Source organism: Scyliorhinus canicula, chromosome 7 (assembly GCF_902713615.1).
Source record: "Scyliorhinus canicula chromosome 7, sScyCan1.1, whole genome shotgun sequence".
Lineage (NCBI taxonomy): Eukaryota > Metazoa > Chordata > Chondrichthyes > Carcharhiniformes > Scyliorhinidae > Scyliorhinus > Scyliorhinus canicula.
This window is the reverse complement of record NC_052152.1, coordinates 201,204,980-201,227,166: the sequence shown is the minus strand read 5'-3', so window position 1 is coordinate 201,227,166 and position 22,187 is coordinate 201,204,980. Positions and strand designations below refer to the sequence as shown.

Genomic DNA, 22,187 nt, shown 5'->3' with positions numbered 1-22,187 from the left:
TCTACTAATTTTCCCAGTACTGAAGTTAGACTAACTGGTCTATAATTGTTTGGCATATCCTTTGATCCCTTTTTAAACAATGGAACTAGATTTGCATTTCTCTAGCCCTCCCGTTCCTCCCCTGTATCCAGTGAGGATTCCCACAGCGTCTGCAAATACACACAAGTTCCCTTCTTCTCTGATAGGTCCCACTTTTTCCTTAACAGCTGTGGGGAAATATATTGTGGGAACATATCAGCTTTTCAGAATCCAAACTACAAATGTGACAATGTAGATACAAGTATAAATGCTGGAATAAAATGGCAAGAAGGAGAGCCAATCAGGAGTCACAATTTAGGAAACCAATGGGGGACAAAGACGTGCATGTATAAGAAAGCTTGACCCTTGTGCACGTGGTTCTTTTCTTTGTTCTCTTCATTGTTCCCTTTCTTCTGCCCCTCTGGAATTTTCGTTTCTCTTTTTTTAATATCGGAATTTGTACTATGTTTTGCAATAATCTCGAGCAGCACAGTGGCTAGCACTGTTGCCTCACGGCACCAAGGTCCCAGGCTCGGTTCCGGCTCTGGGTCACTGTCCGTGTGGAGTTTCCACATTCTCCCTATGTCTGCGTGGGTTTCACGCCCACAATCCAAAGATGTGCAGGTTAGGTGGATTGGCGACGCTAAATTGCCCCTTAATTGGAGAAAAAATGAATTGGGTACTCAAAATTTAGAAAATAAAAAAAAATTAAATAAACTTAATCTCATCCTACCACCAGACTTCGACTCTTATTAGAAAATAAGATCCTACAACAACCTTTTACCATTAATATATTGGTAAAACATCTTTGGGTTTTCTTTAACTTTATTCGCTAATTTTTTTTCATGCCCTCTATTTGATTTCTTTGTTTCCTTTTTGACTTTGTCCCTGCACTTCCTATACTCGTTGAGGCTATCTGTAGTGCTTTATGCCTATTGCATGGTTTGTTTTTCAGTTTGATCTCCCCCTGGGGGTCTAGATTTGGCAGTACCACTCTTATTTTTTGGAGTGCACATGTCAACTTTGTACATTTAGGATCTTGCTGTTCAGTACTTCCCACTGGTTTTCCACTGATTTATCTTCTAACTGCACTGGCCAGTCCACCTCAGCCAAGTTTCTTGTAATTTCTACAAAATCTGCCCCCCCCCCCCCCCCCCCCCCCCCGCCACCTTCCTCCAGTTCAAAATTTTACTTCTGCTTTATCCCTGTCCTTTTCCTTGGTAATCTAACTGAATTGTGATCACTATCCCCGATATGGTCTCCAACTATCACTTCACCCACTTGCCCTTCTTCGTTCCCCAAGGCTAGGTCTAGAATTGCAGCTCCTCTTGTTGGGTCCATCACTAATTGGTTTAAAAATACTTTCCTGGACACACTGCACAAATGTTTCTCCCTCAGCTTCCCTTGTACTGCTTGAACCCAGTTTATATTGGGATAGTTAAAAGTCTGCGACTATTATTGTCCTCTTGTTCTTACAGGCAGAAATTTGCCTACATATTTGTTCTTATATCTCCCTTTCACTATTTGGGGGCTGTAGTATACTCCCAGTAGTGTAACTGCCCCATTTTTATTTCCAAGCTCAACCCATAAAGCTTTGTTTGTCAACCTATTCAGTATATCACAACTGGAATTGATAGACTGGGGTTGTTTTCCTTCGAGCAGAGAGATGGAAGGGGGGGACAGGACATGCTTGAGATGTATAAAATTATAAGGGACATAGAGTAGACAAGAAACAACTTTTCCACTTGATGGAGGGATCAATGACCAGGGGCACAGATTTAAAGGTAAGGAGTGTGAGATTTAGAGGGGATGAGAGAAAATCTTTTTCACCCAGAGGGTGGTGGGAGTTTTGAACTTGCTGCCTGAAAGGGTTGTGGCACAGAGTATTTAGATGTGCACTTGAGTTGCCATGGCAGACAAGGCTATGGCTCAAGTGCTGGAAAAGGGGATTGGAATACTGGGGCGCTTGTTTTTGACCAGTGCATATGCAATGGGTCGAAAGGCCTTTTCTGTGCCATAGACTTATAAATAGCACTTTGCTCATTTTAATTTACAGCAAATATCTGGGCTAAATTACAACGGTAGCTTTCATTTCCTGGAGTATAGGTTACATTTGATCGAATGGAGATATTTAAAATGATTTTTATATATCCTACTTGACTAGAGGGCCTACTTGACTAGAGGGAAGAGTCCAGATTCATGGGGGCACAACCTTAAAATTAAGTCTAGGCTCACAGGGACTGCGGCGCTGAGGACCCAGGTTCGAACCCCGGCCCTGGGTCACTGTCTGTGTGGAGTTTGCACATTCTCCACATGTCTGCGTGGGTTTCACCCCCACAACCCAAAGATGTACAGATTAGGATTGGCCATGCTAAATTGCCCCTTAATTGGAAAATAAAAAAATAATAATTGGGTACTCTAAATTTATATTTAAAAAGTTAAAGCTAGGCTGGTCATGAGTGATGTCAGGAAACACAAAAAATGGTAGCGGAATTTCACCAACAAGCTTTAGAGGCTGGGGGTCAATTTCAAATCTCAAAATTGAGACTGATCGATTGTTTGGCACTAGTATCACGGATAATGGAACCAAGAGGGCAGCACGGTAGCACAGTGGTTAGCACTGCTGCCCCATGGCGCTGAGGACCCAGATCCCGGCCCCGGGTCACTGTCCATGTGGAGTTCGCACATTCTCCGCATGTCTGTGTGCATCACACCCCCATAACACAAATGATGTGCAGGGTAGGTGAACTGGCCACGCTTAATTGTCCATTATTTTGGAGGGGATTTGGGGGGGGGGGGGGGGGGGGGGGGGAGGAATTGGATACTCTAAAAAAAAATTTTAAAGGATTATGGAACCAATGCAGATAGATGACTTCAGATACAAATCAGCTTTAATCTAATGGAATGCAAAATTTAAAAAGGATTATGGAACCAATGCAGATAGATGACTTCAGATACAAATCAGCTTTAATCTAATGGAATGCTACAACAGGCTCGAGCGGCTGAATGGCCTTCTCCTAAATGTCAAATGTAGCCACCTAAGATGGACACTGGGCTAACAAGATGGAGAACTGCTAAGACTGCAGGGAAAAAGCAGTTTAGCCAAGACAAGCAGTCTGCAAAGACTGATTAGCATTTTGCACGCAGCAAAACTAGTTTCTGGCCAGGTGGAAGATCTCAACCAAAGGTGTTAATAGCAAAACGCTTTGCATATTAATGAGGCAATCCAGATCTGGGCACACACAATGGCAACATTTGGGTTTGAATAGATACTTTAAGTGGATGTCCAGACAGAGCGGCACCAAAGGTATCCACCACAAGAGACCGCCCCCTCCATCGAGGAGAGACCCTCACATTGGGGGATTCGAAAGATATCGATTGGGAGCTGATCCAATCGATACCTGAAGGTAAAAGCCCGCCCCAAAAAGGCACGGACATTGGGGCCCACTATAAAGATAGACCCCCACACATGGTCCTGTCTGTTTTCGTGCTCCGGCTTTGACTTCGACCCAGAACTTCGACTTGTATCCTGACTCCAGCCGTTGAGCACCAGCCGCCGAACCGCAAGTGACAATACGACGCTCGCTACGCGAACCAGCCCCACTAGACCCCCAGCGACCAGCACACTCTCTGAAGGTTACAGACCAAGATCGAAACGAAGGCCTCGCTCCCTGACCTTGCCTGTTCCTGTTTAGTTAAGTATTCTGATCGCTTAGTTTAGTTGTAGCTTAGTCCCTTAGCGTGTGCATGCGTATTTATTATATTTGTAATAATAAATACTAATCGTTTGGAACTTACTAATCGGTGTATCGTTTTATTACTTTGAACCTGACCTTGGAATATTTGTGAGGTGTTTATACGACACCTGGCGACTCCCGAGCTGAAAATACACATATAGAGCCTAGCAGTGTTAAGCACACGGCCTTTAAACGGAGGCGTGTTAATACACTCCAATAAACGCGAATTACACTCAAGTAAAACGTGCAACACAACGCGGCAGCACTTCCTGCAATTTTTAGTCCGACATCACAGAGCAGTACAGAGGAGGTATTGCACCATCAAAATTCCTATAAACCCAGAGTTTAAATGACGTCAAACATGTAACCAGATAACAGCGGGATTAATAATCTTCAAGGATGAAAGCATTTGGGTTGAAAGATCTTCTTTACCCAGTCTTATCCTGTGATCTGTGGAAAGAATAAGCAGGTCTAATGGCCAAAGTTCACCAGTAACAGAAGCCCTTTGACAAAATATTTGGTGAACACAGGCCCATTTGTCATCCAATGAGTCATCCCGAGGTTGTGAATGGCATTATATAAAATGCAAGTTCTCCCTTTCTCTCACTCATAAATCTAAAAATTCAGGCCAGTCTTTACTGAATTATGAATAACCAGCACCAGTTATATTTTGTTCCAAACCCAGGATGCTATACAAATTAATAAAAATAACTTGGGAGTTTTAAAAAATATATCAGAATTGCACAAACATACTACAAATATTGTTGCACTTTCCATTGCCTACAAGAGATCTTCATAACGTATTGGAGAGGCAGGAGTCTCAACTATTCCATACAAAGTTCAACATTTTAACTAAAATAGTGCTAATGTTTAAACTAAAACAGTAGTGATTTACTGTCTCAGAACCTTGTCGTCAAATGTGAAGGAACATAGGTAAATTACACAATCTAATACTGCATATCTGACCTCACTGGCATAAGATAGCCTCTATTGAGGCCCGAGTGATAAGAATCAAATATTTCTATTAGCCAAAGGATAGGGCAGAAATCCCAGTGGCTTTAAAACTACGAACTCAGATGAATACATTAGCGATCGTGCTTCAGGGAAGCTTACCCAGCGACAATAGGTTGATTAACCATCACAGGTCAGAGATGGTGCATCAATCCAAGAATGGAGGCTGCACAGTGGTTAGCACTGCTGCCTCACTGCGCCTAGGGCCCAGGTTCAACCCCGGCCCCGGGACACTGTCTATGTGGAGTTTGCACATTCTCCCTGTCAGCATGGGTCTCACTCCCACAATCCAAAAGATGTCCAGGGTAGATGGATTGGCCATGCTAGATTGACCCTTCATTGGAAAAAGAGAATTGGGTACTCTGAATTTTTTTTTAAAAATCAATGCAAGAATGGACAATTTAACATAAACACCAGACAGAAAGCGTACCTTGATGGCGATGTTGTTTGACTCTGTAGCACCACTGGTGAAGATGATTTCTCTGTGGTCTGCACCTATCAGGTCAGCTGTTTGCTGCAGCAACAATTGATTTGATCAAAAATATAACTACGAACACAAACTAAAGCACACAGTATCAAACAAGTTATTTCATATCCAATTAGCTCAAAAACTGGAGGAGCCTTAAAATGTACATTTTAGGCAACTTAGTCTGAAAGGCATACGTTTAATCTCAAATTATTTCACTGGGCAAATTTCAGGATCATTTGACAGGAGAGCGAACAGCAAACAAATCAAAACCTTGCAGCACAAAATGCTGTCTTACCCATCAAGCCTATGCTGGTTCTACTCAGTCCCACCTATTTGTCCATAACCCCCATTATGGTGTTGATCCTCAAGTACCTGTCCAAATCCCTTTAAAATTATAGACGGAATCCGGTTCTACCAGCTTTTCAGGTAGACTGTTCCATTTTTTGACAACTCTGGAGAAAAAAAATTCTCAGCTCTCCTCGAGAACATTTGCAATTCTCCTCTCCACTCTAGAACGTTTGCAAATTATTTTAAATCTATGGTCTCTGGTTATTGACTCATTCACTTGAGGCAATCTATTCTCCATCTAGATTAAGGCAGTATTAACCATTGGTTAAAAAAATGTTGGGCAGCATGGTGGCGCAGTGGTTAGGCCTGCTGCCTCATGGCGTCAAGTCCCAGTTCGATCCCGGCTCTGTGTCACTATCCGTGTGGAGTTTGCACATTCTCCCAGTGTTTGCGTGGGTTTCGCCCCCACAACCCAAAGATGTCCAGGGTAGGGGGATTGGCCACGCTAAATTGCCCCTTAATTGGAAAAGAATTGGATACTCTAAATATTAAAAAAGTTTGTGTTGAGGGGTTTAAAAAGTCAGAGACAGTAAGTGACCCAATTGTTGCAACTTTCGCACGACCTAACCGACAATTGAAAGGACCAGGAAAGAAGTCACCTGACCACAGTTAATCCATGAGTCGGAGGCAGTGAACTTCGTAGCTTGAAACATCTAGAACTGGCTGGAGAACTAGCTTTTCCTGCCTGCAACCTGACAGGCACCCTCAAAGATCTATTAATTAGAACAGGACGAGTAAGCAGCGCTGCCCTTTGCGCCCATGCCACCATTAAAGATCATGGCTGATCTTCTATCTCAACTCCACTTCCCTACCCTGTCTCCATATCGCTAATTCCTTTAGTGCAATCTCAATCTAATGTATTTTAGGCAGTCATTCCAAGAATCAGTGAATGCTGATGAATCTAATGAACAATCTGCAGACTCAGCCACATGAGGGGTAGGTGATGCACAAAGGAGTTGGCAGCATTCCTCACAAAGATGATAGGAAGGTCACCAGTTCTTTGACAATATATATATTACATATAAATGTCTGGGAGACCGGTTGCTCAGAAGAGGCCTACTTGGAGGATCCTCCTGACTGAAGGGACACAATTTTTCGAGCACACACACTGGCAAGAGGAGACTAGGAGAAGGAGCCCGAGAAAGGAACACCAGCGATCTAGAGTCCAAAGACCAATCCCACTTCCCAGAAACACCTGCCAAGTGTGCAGTCGAACATGCAACTCATCGGCCATGCAAGAACCCATGACCAGTTACACGGTCTTATGTGAACAATCATATTTGTTAGCAAGTGATCGCCAAAGACAGATGTAGCCAGAAAATACTTCTTTGCATTTGATTTGGGGCAGCACGTCAGCAGTGATTAGCACAGTTGCTTCACGGCTCCAGGGTCCCAGGTTCGATTCCTGGCTTGGGTCACTGTCTGTGCAGTTTGCACTTTCTCCCCATGTCTGCGTGGGTTTCCTCCGGGTGCTCCGGTTTTCTCCCACAGTCCAAAGGTGTGCAGGCTAGGTGGATTGGCCATGCTAAATTGCCCTTAGTGTCCAAAAACGTTGGGTTGGGTGGGGTTACAAGGATAGGGTGGGGGTGTGGGCTTAGGTAGGGTGCTCTTTCAAAGAGCAGGTGCAGACTCAATGGGCCAAATGGCCTCCTTCTACACTGTAAATTCTATAATTTCTACGTTCTCACCTATTTTACAGGAAAAGGGGTGTTGAAATTCTGCAATTGTTTCGGGTTTTCCGACACTCTTGGGAGGTCACTGGGGAATTTGGGAAACCACATTCTAAGATAAAGGTCATGAATAGATCAGAGGCAACTGCGGTTGGCAGCACTCAAGTATCTTGCAACAACTGTGTAAAGAAATAAAAACACAAATCTTTTTGTCCAGGGAGAGGTAGAGGAGATTACAAAAGCAGGAAGGTCATGTTGGAGTTGTATAGAACTTTGGTGAGGCCCCAGCTGGACTGTGCAATTCTGGTTGCCACATTATAGGAAGTATCTGATCACACTGGAGTGGGTGCAGGGGCGATTCACCAGGATGTTGCCTGGGATGGAATATTTAAGTTATGAAGAGAGTTTGGCTCGGCTTGGAACGTTTTGTTTGAGCAGAGAAGACTGAGGGTCAACTGATCGAGTTAAATCATACAAACTTATGAGGGGTATGGATGGGGAGCATCTGTTCCCATTAGTTGAAGGGTCAGTTACGAGGGGACACAAGTTCAAGGCGAGGGGCAGGAATTTTAATGGGGGCGATGCGAGGGAAAACCTTTCTACCCAGCTGGTGGCAATGGTCTGGAATGTACTGCCTGGGAGAATGGTAGAGGAGGGTTGCCTCACATCCTTTAAAACGTACCGGGGAATGGAAGCACGGTGGTGCAATGGATAGCACTGGGACTATGGCGCTGAGGACCCGGGTTCGAATCCCGGCCCTGGATCACTGTCCAAGTGGAGTTTGCACATTCTCCCTGTGTTTGTTTGGGTTTCACCCAACCCAAAAGGTGTGCAGGTGGATTGGACACGCTAAATTGCCCCTTAATTGGGAAAAAAAATAATTGGGTACTCTAAATTTTAAAAAGTACCAGGATGGGCACTTGGCACATCTTAACATTCAAGGATATGGGCCAAGTGCTGGCAAGTGGGATTAGATAGTGTTTCTTTAAAATAAATTTAAAGGAAGGCGCCGGGGCCGGATGGGTTCCCGGTCGAATTCTATAAGATGTATGCAGACCTGTTGGGCCCCCTGTTGGTTAGTACCTTCAACGAGGCAAGGGGGGGGTCTGCCTCTGACGATGTCTCAGGCGCTGATTTCCTTGATCCTTAAGCGGGACAAGGATCCCCTGCAGTGTGGGTCATACAGGCCGATTTCACTCTTAAATGTAGACGCCAAGCTGTTGGCGAAGATTTTAGCCACGAGGATAGAGGACTGTGTGCCGCAGTTTATCCACGAGGATCAAACGGGGTTCGTGAAGGGGAGGCAGCTGAACACTACCATACGGAGGCTCTGGAATGTTATAATGATGCTGGCAGTAGAAGGGGAGGTGGAGATAGTGGTGGCGTTGGACGCGGAGAAGGCCTTTGATAGGGTTGAGTGGGGGTACTTGCGGGAGGTGCTGGAAAGGTTCGGGTTTGGCGAGGGGTTTGTCAGGTGGGTGAGGCTGTTATATGAGGCCCCGATGGAGAGCGTGGCCATGAATAGGAGGAGGTCGGAGTATTTTCGGTTATACCGAGGGACGAGGCAGGGGTGTCCCTTGTCCCCCCTGCTTTTTGCGCTGGCAATTGAACCCTGGCCATGGCACTGAAGGAGTCGAGGAACTGGTGCGGAGAACCGAGTGTCGCTCTAAGCGGATGACCTATTGCTGTATGTAGCGGACCTGGTGGGGGGAATGCCGGAGGTGATGAGGATTCTCCAGGAATTTGGGGATTTCTCGGGATACAAGCTCAACCTGGGGAAGAGCGTGCAGTTTGTTGTACACCCCGGGGGGGGGGGGGGGGGGGGAGCAGCAGCATTACGGGGTTTGTGTGGGCACACAGGACCCCGGGGGTGAGAAGCGTGTTCTTGGAGCGGGGCAGGGATATGGGGGGGGGCTGGCGCTGCCCAACCTCTGCGGGTATTATTGGGCTGCCAACGCAGCGATGGCGCGCAAGTGGGTAATGGACGGGGAAGGAGCAGCACGGAAGAGGATGAAGATGGCGTCCTGTGCAGGCACGAGCCTGGAGGGGCTGGTAACGGCGCTGCTGCCGCTCCCTCCAACAAGGTATACCATGAGCCCGGTGGTGGCGGCTACCCTCAAAATTTGGGGGCAATGGAGACGGCACAGGGGGGAGATGGGGGCCTCGATGGGGCCCCCGATACGGGGGAACCACCGGTTTGTCCCAGGGCGAATTGATGGCGGGTTCCTGAGTTGGCACAGGGTAGGTGTTAAGAGGTTGAGGGACCTGTTTGTAGACGGGAAGTTTGCGAGCCTGGGTGAGCTGGAAGGGCAGTTTGAGCTCCCCCCGGGGAACACCTTTAGGTACATGCAGGTAAGGGCATTTGTCAGGCGCGGAGTTCCCTCTGTTGCCGCCGTGTGGGGTCCAGGACAGGGTGCTCTCGGGGGTGTGGGTTGGAGAGGGGAGGATCTCGGCAACATACCAAGTGATGCAGGAGGTAGACGAGGCCTCGGTGGAGGAGCTGAAGGGTAAATGGGAGGAGGAGCTGGGTGAGGAGATTGAGGGGGGGGGGACGTGGGCGGACGCCCTAGGAAGGGTGAACTCCTCCTCTTCTTGTGCGAGGCTTAGCCTCATACAGTTTAAAGTGCTGCATAGGGCTCACATGACCGGGACAAGGATGAGCCAGTTCTTTGGGTGCGAGGACAGGTGTATTAGGTGCTCAGGGAGCCCAGCAAACCATGCCCATATGTTCTGGGCATGCCCAGCGCTGGGGGAATTTTGGAAGGGCGTAGCAAGGACGGTATCGAGGGTGGTAGGATCCAGGGTCAAACCGGGCTGGGGGCTCGCAATATTTGGGGTTGCAGAGGAGCCGGGAGTGCAGGAGGAGAAAGAGGCCGACATTCTGGCCTTTGTGTCCCTAGTAGCCCAGCGGAGGATTCTTCTTCAGTGGAAGGATGCGAGACCCCAAAGCGTAGAGGCCTGGATCAACGATATGGCGGGGTTTATTAAATTGGAGAGGGTGAAATTTGCCCTAAGGGGATCAGTGCACCCAATTTCTTTTCCAATTAAAAGGGCCATTTGGAGTGGCCAATTCACCTACCCTGCACATCTTGGGTAGTGGAGAGGAGACCCATGCAAACACAGGGAGAATGTGCAAACTCCACAGTGACCCAGGGCCAGGATCAAACCCGGGTCCTCAGCGCTGCGAGGCAGCAGTGCCAACCACTGCGCCACCATGTCGTCCGTGGCCAGGTGTTTTTCATGCGTCGGTGCGAAGGGACTCTTCTGAATTGTATTTTTCTGTGATTCTGTGAATTCTTGCAAGTCTTCGGACAAAAAAGTGCAGCAGGTGCAGTGGTTAGCACTGCTGCCTCACAGCACCGAGGACCAGGTTCGATCCCAGCTCTGGACCACTGTCAGTGTGGAGTTTGCACATCCTCCCAAAGGTCTTCTGCCAAAAATGACACCCGAATACTGATCGTACTTTGACTTTTTAGATAAACATTTATCATGGTTGCAACACCACTAAAGCGGTTAGGACCAGCCAATTGTTTAAACAGTGTTGGTTAAAGCTGTGAAAACATAAACCTACCTTTCTTGCTTTCTCCACTGCTGCTTCACTCTCCCAGCCGTAAGCATGCGTTCTTGAATGAGGATTGCCATAGGAGTTAACAAGGTAGGGCAGCATTGCATCCAAAACTCTCGGATCCTAGGGGTTAATTCAGGCTATTTAAACAAGGTGGCAATATGCAATATACAATGCACTTCATTGGTTGGGGGCTTCACCATTTGCTGAAGCTTGCTATGGACAAATCGATTGCTGCGTTACCAACAGAACAAGTAACTGTGTGTAAAAAGCACTTTATTTGGGGATGTTCCAAGAATGTGACAAACTTAAGTATTTCTTTCTGACTGAAGATCGTATGTATTTCATCGATCTTTCACTTGCAATCTATTATAATTTCGATAATACTGGTCAAGCATCCTTCATCCGGAAATCTAAAAAGCAAACATCCAACAAACACCTTTTTTTGAACTTCAATTTAGTGCAGGAAGTCTAATTGTTTGTCTGCATGGTTTACTTTACAATATTTGTGGTGAATTTGTGAACAGGTCAAAATGACAGATTCCTGTAATAGCTACAATGAGAAGTTGGATAAACTTGGTTTGTTCTCACTGGAACGACAGAGGTTGAGGGACGACCTGATAGAGGTCTACAAAAGTATGAGGGGCTTAGACAGAGTGGATAGTCAGAGGCTTTTTCCCAGGGAGGAAGGGTCAATTACTAGGGGACATAATGCGAGGGGCAAAGTTTAGAAGAGATGTGCAAGGGAAGTTTGTATTTTTACACAGAGGGTAGTGGGTGCCTGGAACTCGCTGCCGGGGGTGGTGGTGGAAGCAGGTACGAGTGACTTTTAAGGGGCGTCTCACCAAAAACATGAATAGGTTGGGAATGGAGGGATATGGACCCCAGAGGTGTAGAAGGTTTTAGGTTAGACGGGTGGCACGGTCGTCGCAGGAAGGGCCTGTTCCTGTGCTGTACTTTTCGTTGATGCATCTTACTTTTCTAGCCATTTGAAATATGAAATTGCATTTATTATGGCATACTTGGCCAAATAAACATCCCAATGCACTTCATAGAAGCATTACCAAAAATCTATTATCCACTCACATAAGAAGATATAATAGCAAAACCTTGCTTAAGCAGGGAGGTTTGAGTGTCTTGAAAGAAATGAGAGATAAAGAGGAAACAGGGTATAGGAGGGAATTAGGGGGACCCAAACAGCTGGGCACCCTCTGGAGAGGGTGCAGAGGAGATTTATCAGGATGCTGCCTGGACAGGAGGGCATGTCTTACGAAGAAAGGTTGAGGGAGCTAGGACTTCTCATTGGAGCAAAGGAGGAAGAGAGGTGACTTGATAGAGGTGTGCAAGGGGATGAGAGACATGGGTAGAATGGATAGCCAGAGACTTTTCCCGAGGGCGGAAATGGCTCTCACGAGGGGACATAATTTTAAGGTGATTGGAGGAAGGTAGAGGGGAGATGTCAGAGGTAGGTTCTTTACACAGAGAATGGTGGGTGCGTGGAATGCACTGCCAGCAGAGATGGTGGAGTCAGAGTCATTAGACACATTTTTTGTTTTAAATTTAGAGTACCCAACTTATTTTTTTCAATTAAGGGGCAATTTAGCGTGGCCAATCCACCGACCCTGCACATCTTTTGGGTTGCAGGGGTGAAACCCACGCAAACACGGGGCTTGGACAGGCACATGGACAGCAGTAAATTGAAGGGTGTAGGTTAGGTTGATCTTAGATTAGGATCAATGTTCGGCACAACATCGTGGGTTGAAGGGCCTGTACTGTGCTGTACTTTTCTATGTTGTATGCCAATGCTGGACGGATTAAACTTGGGGATGGTCAAGAGGCCAAAATTGAAGGAGCTCAGAGATCTTCTGACATTGTAAGACTGCAGGGGGTGTACATAGACGAGTAGCAAAGAGGGGTGTGAAATCTCAATTTCCCTATGGTCACCAAAACCATTATACGAAAGCTACTTTAAACATTTCTGTATGAGTCTTGATGGATCAATTGACATCAAACATCCCTACCATTGGAGTTGTAGCCTGAAAATCCAAGTACAGAGGGCGCAATGTATTTCCTAGATCTTTTAGAGAGTTGGTATCTGGAAAAACAGGACAAATATGAAAATTACATATGCTTCAGCAAATAGTCTCAACAGCAAAGCTTAGATCGTACCACTCAAAACATTCTCTTCTGAAGTGAAGGCACCTATACAATCTCCACTCCCTCCCTCCCCCATTCCCCGTCACTCCCTGCCCCCTCTCTCCCTCCCCCATCCCCCTCTCTCCCTCCCCATCCCCCTCTCTCCCTCCCCCATTCCCCCTCTCTCCCTCCCCCATTCCCCCTCGCTCCCTCCCCATCCCCCCCTCTCCCTCCCCCATCCCCCTCTCTCCCTCCCCCATCCCCCTCTCTCCCTCCCCCATCCCCCTCCTCCCCTCCCCATTCCCCCTCTCTCCCTCCCCATCCCCCCTCTCTCCCCTCCCCATCCTCCCTCTCTCCCTCCCCCATTCCCCGTCACTCCCTGCCCCCTCTCTCCCTCCCCATCCCCCCTCTCTCCCTTCCCTCCCATCCCCCTCTCTCCCCTCCCCCATTCCCCCTCGCTCCCTCCCCCACCCCCCCTCTCTCCCTCCCCCATTCCCCGTCACTCCCTGCCCCCTCTCTCCCTCCCTCATCCCCCTCTCTCCCTCACACATCCCCCCTCCCTCACACATCCCCCCTCCCTCACACATCCCCCCTCTCTCTCTCCCACCCCCCTCTCTCTCTCTCCCATCCCCATCCTTTACCTCCCTCCCCCTCTCTATCCCTGCCTCCCCATCTTTCCCCTCGCCCCATTCCTCCTCACTCCCCCCATTCCTCCTCACTCCCCATCCCTCCCCCCCATGTCTCCCTCTCTCCCCCATCGCTCCCTCAGCACCCATTCCCCCTCTCTCCCCTCCCCCCATTCCTCCTCACTCCCTCCCCCCATGTCTCCCTCCCCATCCCTCCCTCCCCATTCCCCCTCTCCCTCCCTCCCCATTCCCCCTCTCCCTCCCTCCCCATTCCCCCTCTCCCTCCCTCCCCATTCCCCCTCTCCCTCCCTCCCCCATTCCCCCTCTCCCTCCCTCCCCATCGCCCTCTCCCTCCCTCCCCATCGCCCTCTCCCTCCCTCCCCATCGCCCTCTCCCTCCCTCCCCATCGCCCTCTCCCTCCCTCCCCATCGCCCTCTCCCTCCCTCCCCCATCCCCCCTCTCCCTCCCTCCCCATCCCCCCTCTCCCTCTCCCCCCCCCCCTCCCCTCTCTCTCCCCCCCCCCTCCCCTCTCTCCCCCCCCCCTCCCCTCTCTCTCCCCCCCTCCCCTCTCTCTCCCCCCTCCCCTCTCTCTCTCCCCCCTCCCCTCTCTCTCCCCATCCCCTCTCCCTCTCCCCATCCCCCTCCCTCCCTCTCCCCCTCCCCCCATCCCCCCCTCCCTCCCTCTCCCCCTCCCCCCATCCCCCCCTCCCTCCCTCCCCATCCCCCCTCTCTCTCTCCCACCCCCCCTCTCTCTTCTCCCATCCCCATCCTTTACCTCCCTCCCCCTCTCTATCCCTGCCTCCCCATCTTTCCCCTCGCCCCATTCCTCCTCACTCCCCCCATTCCTCCTCACTCCCCATCCCCCCCCCATGTCTCCCTCTCCCCCATCGCTCCCTCAGCACCCATTCCCCCTCTCTCCCCTCCCCCATTCCTCCTCACTCCCTCCCCCCTGTCTCCCTCCGCCTCTCCCTCCCTCCCCATTCCCCCTCTCCCTCCCTCCCCATTCCCCCTCTCCCCTCCTCCCTATTCCCCCTCTCCCTCCCTCCCCATTCCCCCTCTCCCTCCCTCCCCATTCCCCCTCTCCCTCCCTCCCCATTCCCCCCTCTCCCTCCCTCCCCATTCCCCCTCTCCCTCCCTCCCATTCCCCCTCTCCCTCCCTCCCCATTCCCCCTCTCCCTCCCTCCCCATTCCCCCTCTCCCTCCCTCCCCATTCCCCCTCTCCCTCCCTCCCCATTCCCCCCTCTCCCTCCCTCCCCATTCCCCCTCTCCCTCCCTCCCCATTCCCCCTCTCCCTCCCTCCCCATTCCCCCTCTCCCTCCCTCCCCATCGCCCTCTCCCTCCCTCCCCATCGCCCTCTCCCTCCCTCCCCATCGCCCTCTCCCTCCCTCCCCATCGCCCTCTCCCTCCCTCCCCATCGCCCTCTCCCTCCCTCCCCATCGCCCTCTCCCTCCCCATCGCCCTCTCCCTCCCTCCCCATCGCCCTCTCCCTCCCTCCCCATTCCCCCTCTCCCTCCCTCCCCATTCCCCCTCTCCCTCCCTCCCCATTCCCCCTCTCCCTCCCCATTCCCCCTCTCCCTCCCTCCCCATCGCCCTCTCCCTCCCTCCCCATCGCCCTCTCCCTCCCTCCCCATTCCCCCTCTCCCTCCCTCCCCATTCCCCCTCTCCCCCTCCCTCCCCATTCCCCCTCTCCCCCTCCCTCTCCCCCTCTCCCTCCCTCCCCATTCCCCCTCTCCCTCCCTCCCCATTCCCCCTCTCCCTCCCTCCCCATTCCCCCTCTCCCTCCCTCCCCATTCCCCTCTCCCCCTCCCTCCCCATTCCCCCTCTCCCCCTCCCTCTCCCCCTCCCTCTCCCCATCCCCCTCCCTCTCCCCATCCCCCTCCCTCTCCCCCATCCCCCCCTCCCTCCCTCTCCCCATCCCCCCTCCCTCTCCCCATCCCCCCTCCCTCTCCCCATCCCCCCTCCCTCCCTCTCCCCATCCCCCCTCCCTCCCTCTCCCCATCCCCCTTCTCTCCCCATCCCCCTTCCCTCCCTCCCCCTCTCTCTCCCATCCCCCCTCTCTCTCCCATCTCTCCCATCCCCCCTCTCCCCCAACTCTCCCTCTCTCCCCATCCCCCCTCTCTCCCTTCATCCCCCTCCCCATGTCTCCCTCCCTCACCCCCCCATCTCTCAGCCCCCATTACCATTCTCTCCCTCTCCCCCATTCCTCCTCACTCCCTCCCCCCCATTCCTCCCCCATCCATGTCTCCCTTCCCATCTCTCCCTCCCTCATCCCCCTCTCTCCCATCCCCCCCTCTCTCTCTCTCTCCCATCCCCCCCTCTCTCTCTCTCTCTCTCTCTCCCATCCCCCCCTCTCTCTCTCTCCCATCCCCTCTCTCATCCCCCCTCTCTCTCACACCCATCCCCCCTCTCTCTCACCCATCCCCCCCTCTATCCCTCCCCATTCCTCCTCACTCCCCCATCCCTCCCTCCCACCCCATCCTCATCCCCCCATCTCTCTCCCTCCATCCCCCCTCCTCTCCCTCCCCCATCTCTCCCTCAGCCCCATTCCCCCTCTCTCCCTCCCCATCCCTCTCCCCTCTTTCCCTCCCTCCCTCTCCCCCCTCTCCCAACCCCTCCCTCATCCCACCCTCCCTCATCCCCCCTCCCTCCCCATCCCCCCTCTCTCCCTCAGCCCCCATTCCTCCTCACTCCCCCATCTCTCCCTCCCACCCCATCCCTCCCTGCCTCATCCCCCCATCTGTCTCCCTCCATCCCCTCTCTCCCTCCATCCCCCTCCTCTCTCCCTCCCTCCCCCATCTCTCGCTCAGCCCCATCAGCTCCCCCTCTCCCCCATTCCTACTCACTCCCTCCCCCATCCCTCCCACCCCCTCTCCCTCATCCCCCTCTCTATCCCTCCCCATTCCCCCCTCTCCCCCATTCCCCCCCTCTCCTCCCCTCTCCCCCCCCTCTCCTCCCCTCCCCCCCCCTCTCCCCCATTCCCCCCCTCTCCCCCATTCCCCCCCTCTCCCCCATTCCCCCCCTCTCCTCCCCTCTCCCCCATTCCCCCCCTCTCCTCCCCTCTCCCCCCTCTCCTCCATTCCCCCCCTCTCCCCTCTCCCCCATTCCCCCCCTCTCCCCCCTCTCCTCCCCTCTCCCCCATTCCCCCCCTCTCCTCCCCTCTCCCCCATTCCCCCCCCTCTCCTCCCCTCTCCCCCATTCCCCTCTCCTCCCCTCTCCCCCATTCCCCCCCTCTCCTCCCCCATTCCCCCCCTCTCCTCTCCCCTCTCCCTCTCTCCTCCCCTCTCCCCATTCCCCCTCTCTCCTCCCCTCTCCCCCATTCCCCCTCTCTCCTCCCCTCTCCCCCATTCCCCCATTCCTCTCCCCCTCCCCCATTCCTCCCCCCTCCCCCATTCCTCCTCACTCCCCCTCCCCCATTCCCCCTCCCCCATTCCTCCTCCCCCATTCCTCCTCTCTCCCCCATTCCTCCTCCCCCATTCCTCCTCTCTCCCCCTCCCCCATTCCTCCTCTCTCCCCCTCCCCCATTCCCCCTCCCCCATTCCTCCTCTCTCCCCCTCCCCATTCCCCCTCTCCCTCCCTCCCCATTCCCCCTCTCCCTCCCTCCCCATTCCCCCTCTCCCTCCCTCCCCATTCCCCCTCTCCCTCCCTCCCCATTCCCCCTCTCCCTCCCTCCCCATTCCCCCTCTCCCTCCCTCCCCATTCCCCCTCTCCCTCCCTCCCCATTCCCCCTCTCCCTCCCTCCCCATCCCCCCTCTCCCTCCCTCCCCATCGCCCTCTCCCTCTCTCACCCCCCCTCCCCTCTCTCTCTCCCCCCCCTCCCCTCTCTCCCCCCCCTCCCCTCTCTCTTCCCCCCTCCCCTCTCTCTCTCCCCCCTCCCCTCTCTCTCCCCATCCCCCTCCCTCTCCCCATCCCCCCTCCCTCCCTCTCCCCCTCCCCCCATCCCCCCTCCCTCCCTCCCCATCCCCCCTCTCTCTCTCTCCCACCCCCCCTCTCTCTTCTCCCATCCCCATCCTTTACCTCCCTCCCCCTCTCTATCCCTGCCTCCCCATCTTTCCCCTCGCCCCATTCCTCCTCACTCCCCCCATTCCTCCTCACTCCCCATCCCCCCCCCCATGTCTCCCTCTCCCCCATCGCTCCCTCAGCACCCATTCCCCCTCTCTCCCCTCCCCCATTCCTCCTCACTCCCTCCCCCCATGTCTCCCTCCCCCTCTCCCTCCCTCCCCATTTCCCCCTCTCCCTCCCTCCCCATTCCCCCTCTCCCTCCCTCCCCATTCCCCCTCTCCCCTCCCTCCCCATTCCCCTCTCCCCTCCCTCCCCATTCCCCCTCTCCCTACCCTCCCCATTCCCCCTCTTCCCTCCCTCCCCCATTCCCCCTCTCCCTCCCTCCCCATTCCCCCTCTCCCTCCCTCCCCATTCCCCCTCTTCCCCCTCTCCCTCCCTCCCCATTCCCCCTCTCCCTCCCTCCCCATTCCCCCTCTCCTTCCCTCCCCCATTCCCCCTCTCCCTCCCTCCCCCATTCCCCCTCTCCCTCCCTCCCCATTCCCCCTCTCCCTCCCTCCCCATTTCCCCCTCTCCCTCCCTCCCCATTCCCCCTCTCCCTCCCTCCCCATTCCCCCTCTCCCTCCCTCCCCATTCCCCTCTCCCTCCTCCCCATTCCCCCTCTCCCTCCCTCCCCTTCCCCCTCTCCCTCCCTCCCCATTCCCCCTCTCCCTCCCTCCCCATTCCCCCTCCCCCTCCCCCTCTCCCCTCCCCCTCCCCATTCCCCCTCTCCCTCCCCATTCCCCCTCTCCCTCCCCATTCCCCCTCTCCCTCCCCATTCCCCCCTCTCCCTCCCTCCCATTCCCCCCTCTCCCTCCCTCCCCATTCCCCCTCTCCCTCCCCATTCCCTCTCTCCCTCCCCATTCCCCTCTCCCTCCCCATTCCCCCTCTCCCTCCCCATTCCCCCTCTCCCTCCCCATTCCCCCTCTCCCGCCCTCCCCATTCCCCCTCTCCCTCCCTCCCCATGCCTCCCTCTCCCTCCCTCCCCATTCCCCCTTGCCCACTCCCCTCCCTCCCATTCCCCTCTCCCTCCCTCCCCATTCCCCCTCTCCCCCTCCTCCCCATTCCCCTCCCCTCCCCATTCCCCTCCCCCTCCCTCTCCCCTCCCTCTCCCCATCCCCCCTCCCTCCCTCTCCCCATCCCCCCTCCCTCTCCCATCCCCCTCCCTCTCCCATCCCCCCTCCCTCCCTCTCCCCATCCCCCCTCCCTCCCTCTCCCCATCCCCCCTCCCTCCCTCTCCCCATCCCCCTTCTCTCCCCATCCCCCTTCCCTCCCTCCCCCTCTCTCTCCCATCCCCCCTCTCTCTCCCATCTCTCCCATCCCCCCTCTCCCCAACTCTCCTCTCCTCCCCATCCCCCCCTCTCTCCCTTCATCCCCCTCCCCATGTCTCCCTCCCTCACCCCCCCATCTCTCAGCCCCCATTACCATTCTCTCCCTCTCCCCCATTCCTCCTCACTCCCTCCCCCCCATTCATGTCTCCCTTCCCATCTCTCCCTCCCTCATCCCCCTCTCTCCCATCCCCCCTCTCTCCCATCCCCCCCTCTCTCTCTCTCCCATCCCCCCCTCTCTCTCTCTCTCTCCCATCCCCCCCCCTCTCTCTCTCTCCATCCCCCCCTCTCTCTCTCTCCCATCCCCCCCCCTCTCTCCCTCTCCCTCCCCCCCTCTCTCCCTCTCCCATCCCGCCCCCCTCTTTCCCTCATCCCCACTCTCTCCCTCTCCCCCCCCCCCCCTCATCCCCCCTCTCCCCCATCTCTCCCTCCCTCCCCATCCCCCCTCTCTCCCTCTCCCCCATCTCTCCCTCCCTCCCCATCCCCCCTCTCTCCCTCTCCCCATGTCTCCCTCCCTTATCCCCCCTCTCTCTCCCTCCCCTCTCTATCCCTCCCCATCTCTCCCTCAGCCCCCATTCCTCCTCACTCCCCCATCCCGCCCTCCCCCTCTCTCCCTCCCCCTTCTTTCCCTCTCTCTCCCTCATCCCCCCTCTCCCTCCCTCCCTAATCCCTCCTCTCCCTCCACCATCTCTCCCTCCCTAATCCATCTCTCCCTCCCTAATCCCTCCTCTCCCTCCCCCATCTCTCCGTCCCTAATCCCCCTCTCCCTCCCCCATCTCTCTCCCCTCCATCCCCTCTCTCCCTCTCTATCCCTCCCTCCCCCATCACTCGCTCAGCCCCCATTCCTCCTCACTCCCCCATCCCTCCCACCCCCCTCTCTCCCTCCCTCATCCCCCCTCTCTCCCCCTCCCTCATCCGCCTATCCCTCCCATTCTCTCCATCCCTCCCACTCTCTCACTCCCCCTCCCCTCATCCCCCCTCCCTCCCTCATCCCCATCTCTCCCCCTCCCATCCCCTCTCCCTCTCCCATCCCCCCTCTCTCGCCCATCCCCATCTCTCCCTCAGCCCCCATGCCTCCTCCTCCCCCATCCCTCCCTCCCTCCCCCATCCCTCCCTCCCTCCCCCATCTCTCCCTGCCTCATCCCCCATCTCTCTCCCTCCATCCCCTCTCTCCCTCGCTCCCCCCTCTCTCCCTCAGCCCCCATTCCCCCTCCCCATCCCTCTCCCCTCTTTCCCCCATCTCCCAACCCCTCCCTCATCCCACATCTCTCCCTCCCTCATCCCCATCCTCCTCAGCCCCCATCCCTCCCTCCCGCCCCATCCTCCCTCCCCCCATCTCTCCCTGCCTCATCCCCCCATCTCTCTCCCTCCCATCCCCTCTCTCCCTCCATCCCCCCTCCTCTCTCCCTCCCTCCCCCATCTCTCGCTCAGCCCCCATTCCCACTCACTCCCTCCCCATCCCTCCCACCCCCTCTCTCCCCTCCCTCATCCCCTCTCTATCTCTCCCCCCCCTCATCCCCTCTCTATCTCTCCCCCTCCCTCATCCCCTCTCTATCTCTCCCCCTCCCTCATCCCCCTCTCCCCCCCCCCCATCTCTCCATCCCTCCCACTCTCTCACTCCCCCTCTCCCTCTCTCATCCCCCCTCTCTCTCACCCATCCCCCCTCTCTCTCACCCATCCCCCCCTCTATCCCTCCCCATTCCTCCTCACTCCCCCATCCCTCCCTCCCACCCCATCCTCATCCCCCCCATCTCTCTCCCTCCATCCCCCCTCCTCTCCCTCCCCCATCTCTCCCTCAGCCCCATTCCCCCTCTCTCCCTCCCCATCCCTCTCCCCTCTTTCCCTCCCTCCCTCTCCCCCCCTCCCTCCCTCATCCCCCCTCTCTCCCTCAGCCCCCATTCCTCCTCACTCCCCCATCTCTCCCTCCCACCCCATCCCTCCCTGCCTCATCCCCCCATCTGTCTCCCTCCATCCCCTCTCTCCCTCCATCCCCCTCCTCTCTCCCTCCCTCCCCATCTCTCGCTCAGCCCCATCAGCTCCCCCTCTCCCCCATTCCTACTCACTCCCTCCCCCATCCCTCCCACCCCCTCTCCCTCATCCCCCTCTCTATCCCTCCCCATTCCCCCCTCTCCCCCATTCCCCCCCTCTCCTCCCCCTCTCCTCCCCTCTCCTCCCCCCTCTCCTCCCCCCTCTCCTCCCCTCTCCCCCCCTCTCCCCCATTCCCCCCCTCTCCCCCATTCCCCCCCTCTCCTCCCCTCTCCCCCATTCCCCCCCTCTCCTCCCCTCTCCCCCCATTCCCCCCCTCTCCTCCCCTCTCCCCCCTCTCCTCCATTCCCCCCTCTCCCCCCTCTCCTCCCCTCTCCCCCATTCCCCCCCTCTCCTCCCCTCTCCCCCATTCCCCCCCTCTCCCCCCCCTCTCCCCCATTCCCCCCCTCTCCTCCCCCATTCCCCCCCCTCTCCTCCCCTCTCCCTCTCTCCTCCCCTCTCCCCATTCCCCCTCTCCCCCCCTCTCCCCCATTCCTCTCCCCCTCCCCCATTCCTCCCCCCCTCCCCATTCCTCCTCTCTCCCCCTCCCCCATTCCTCCTCTCTCCCCCTCCCCCATTCCTCCTCCCCCATTCCTCCTCTCTCCCCCATTCCTCCTCCCCCATTCCTCCTCTCTCCCCCTCCCCCATTCCTCCTCTCTCCCCCTCCCCCATTCCTCCTCTCTCCCCCTCCCCCATTCCCCCCCTCCCCCATTCCTCCTCTCTCCCCCTCCCCCATTCCCCCCCTCTCCTCCCCATTCCTCCTCTCTCCCTCCACCCTGTCTGTGTCTGTCTTTCTCTCTCTCTCTCTCTCTCTCTCTCACCGTTCTCGGCTACGTCGCACCGTCTCTGTGAGGTGCCGAACCTGCGGCGCATGACTCCTCCAGCCCTGGCCAGGCCTCGGAGGGAACGTCCGCCCAGCATCTCCGGTGTAGAGCGGCCCAGTCCCTAGCCAGCGGGATGATATTTACCAGGCAGGAGAGCGGCCTATCGCCTGAACCGGAAACCACCTTTGACCGTAGCAACGGAAGTGACGGATCAGCCAATCACGTGGGGCGCACACAGCCTCACCGCCGAAAGGAGGACGTTTATTTTTGAGAGTGACTCACGGACGAAGGGGGGATGATTCTGAATAAATCACAACCTGGGACCTCCGTCAATTTAGCTACTGCAAATCCGATGTGGCTGAATCAGTTCTGAAACGTGTTGATTTATTTGATGA

General features: G+C 55.2%; 1 protein-coding gene across 1 annotated transcript in view; it reads right to left on the bottom strand.

Annotated features, from left to right (window-relative positions):
• The window catches only part of nfs1 (NFS1 cysteine desulfurase), a 43,750-nt gene extending 21,790 nt beyond the window's left edge, over window positions 1–21,960 (bottom strand). Inside the window, exons 1-4 of the mRNA XM_038803714.1 lie at window positions 21,790–21,960; window positions 12,840–12,913; window positions 10,825–10,941; window positions 5,197–5,280 (exon numbers count right to left, since the gene is read on the bottom strand). Coding sequence (XP_038659642.1) covers window positions 5,197–5,280; window positions 10,825–10,941; window positions 12,840–12,913; window positions 21,790–21,889 — 375 coding nt within the window. The 5' untranslated portion in view covers window positions 21,890–21,960. The remainder of the gene's footprint in view (window positions 1–5,196; window positions 5,281–10,824; window positions 10,942–12,839; window positions 12,914–21,789) is intronic.
• Window positions 21,961–22,187: the final 227 nt, after the last annotated feature.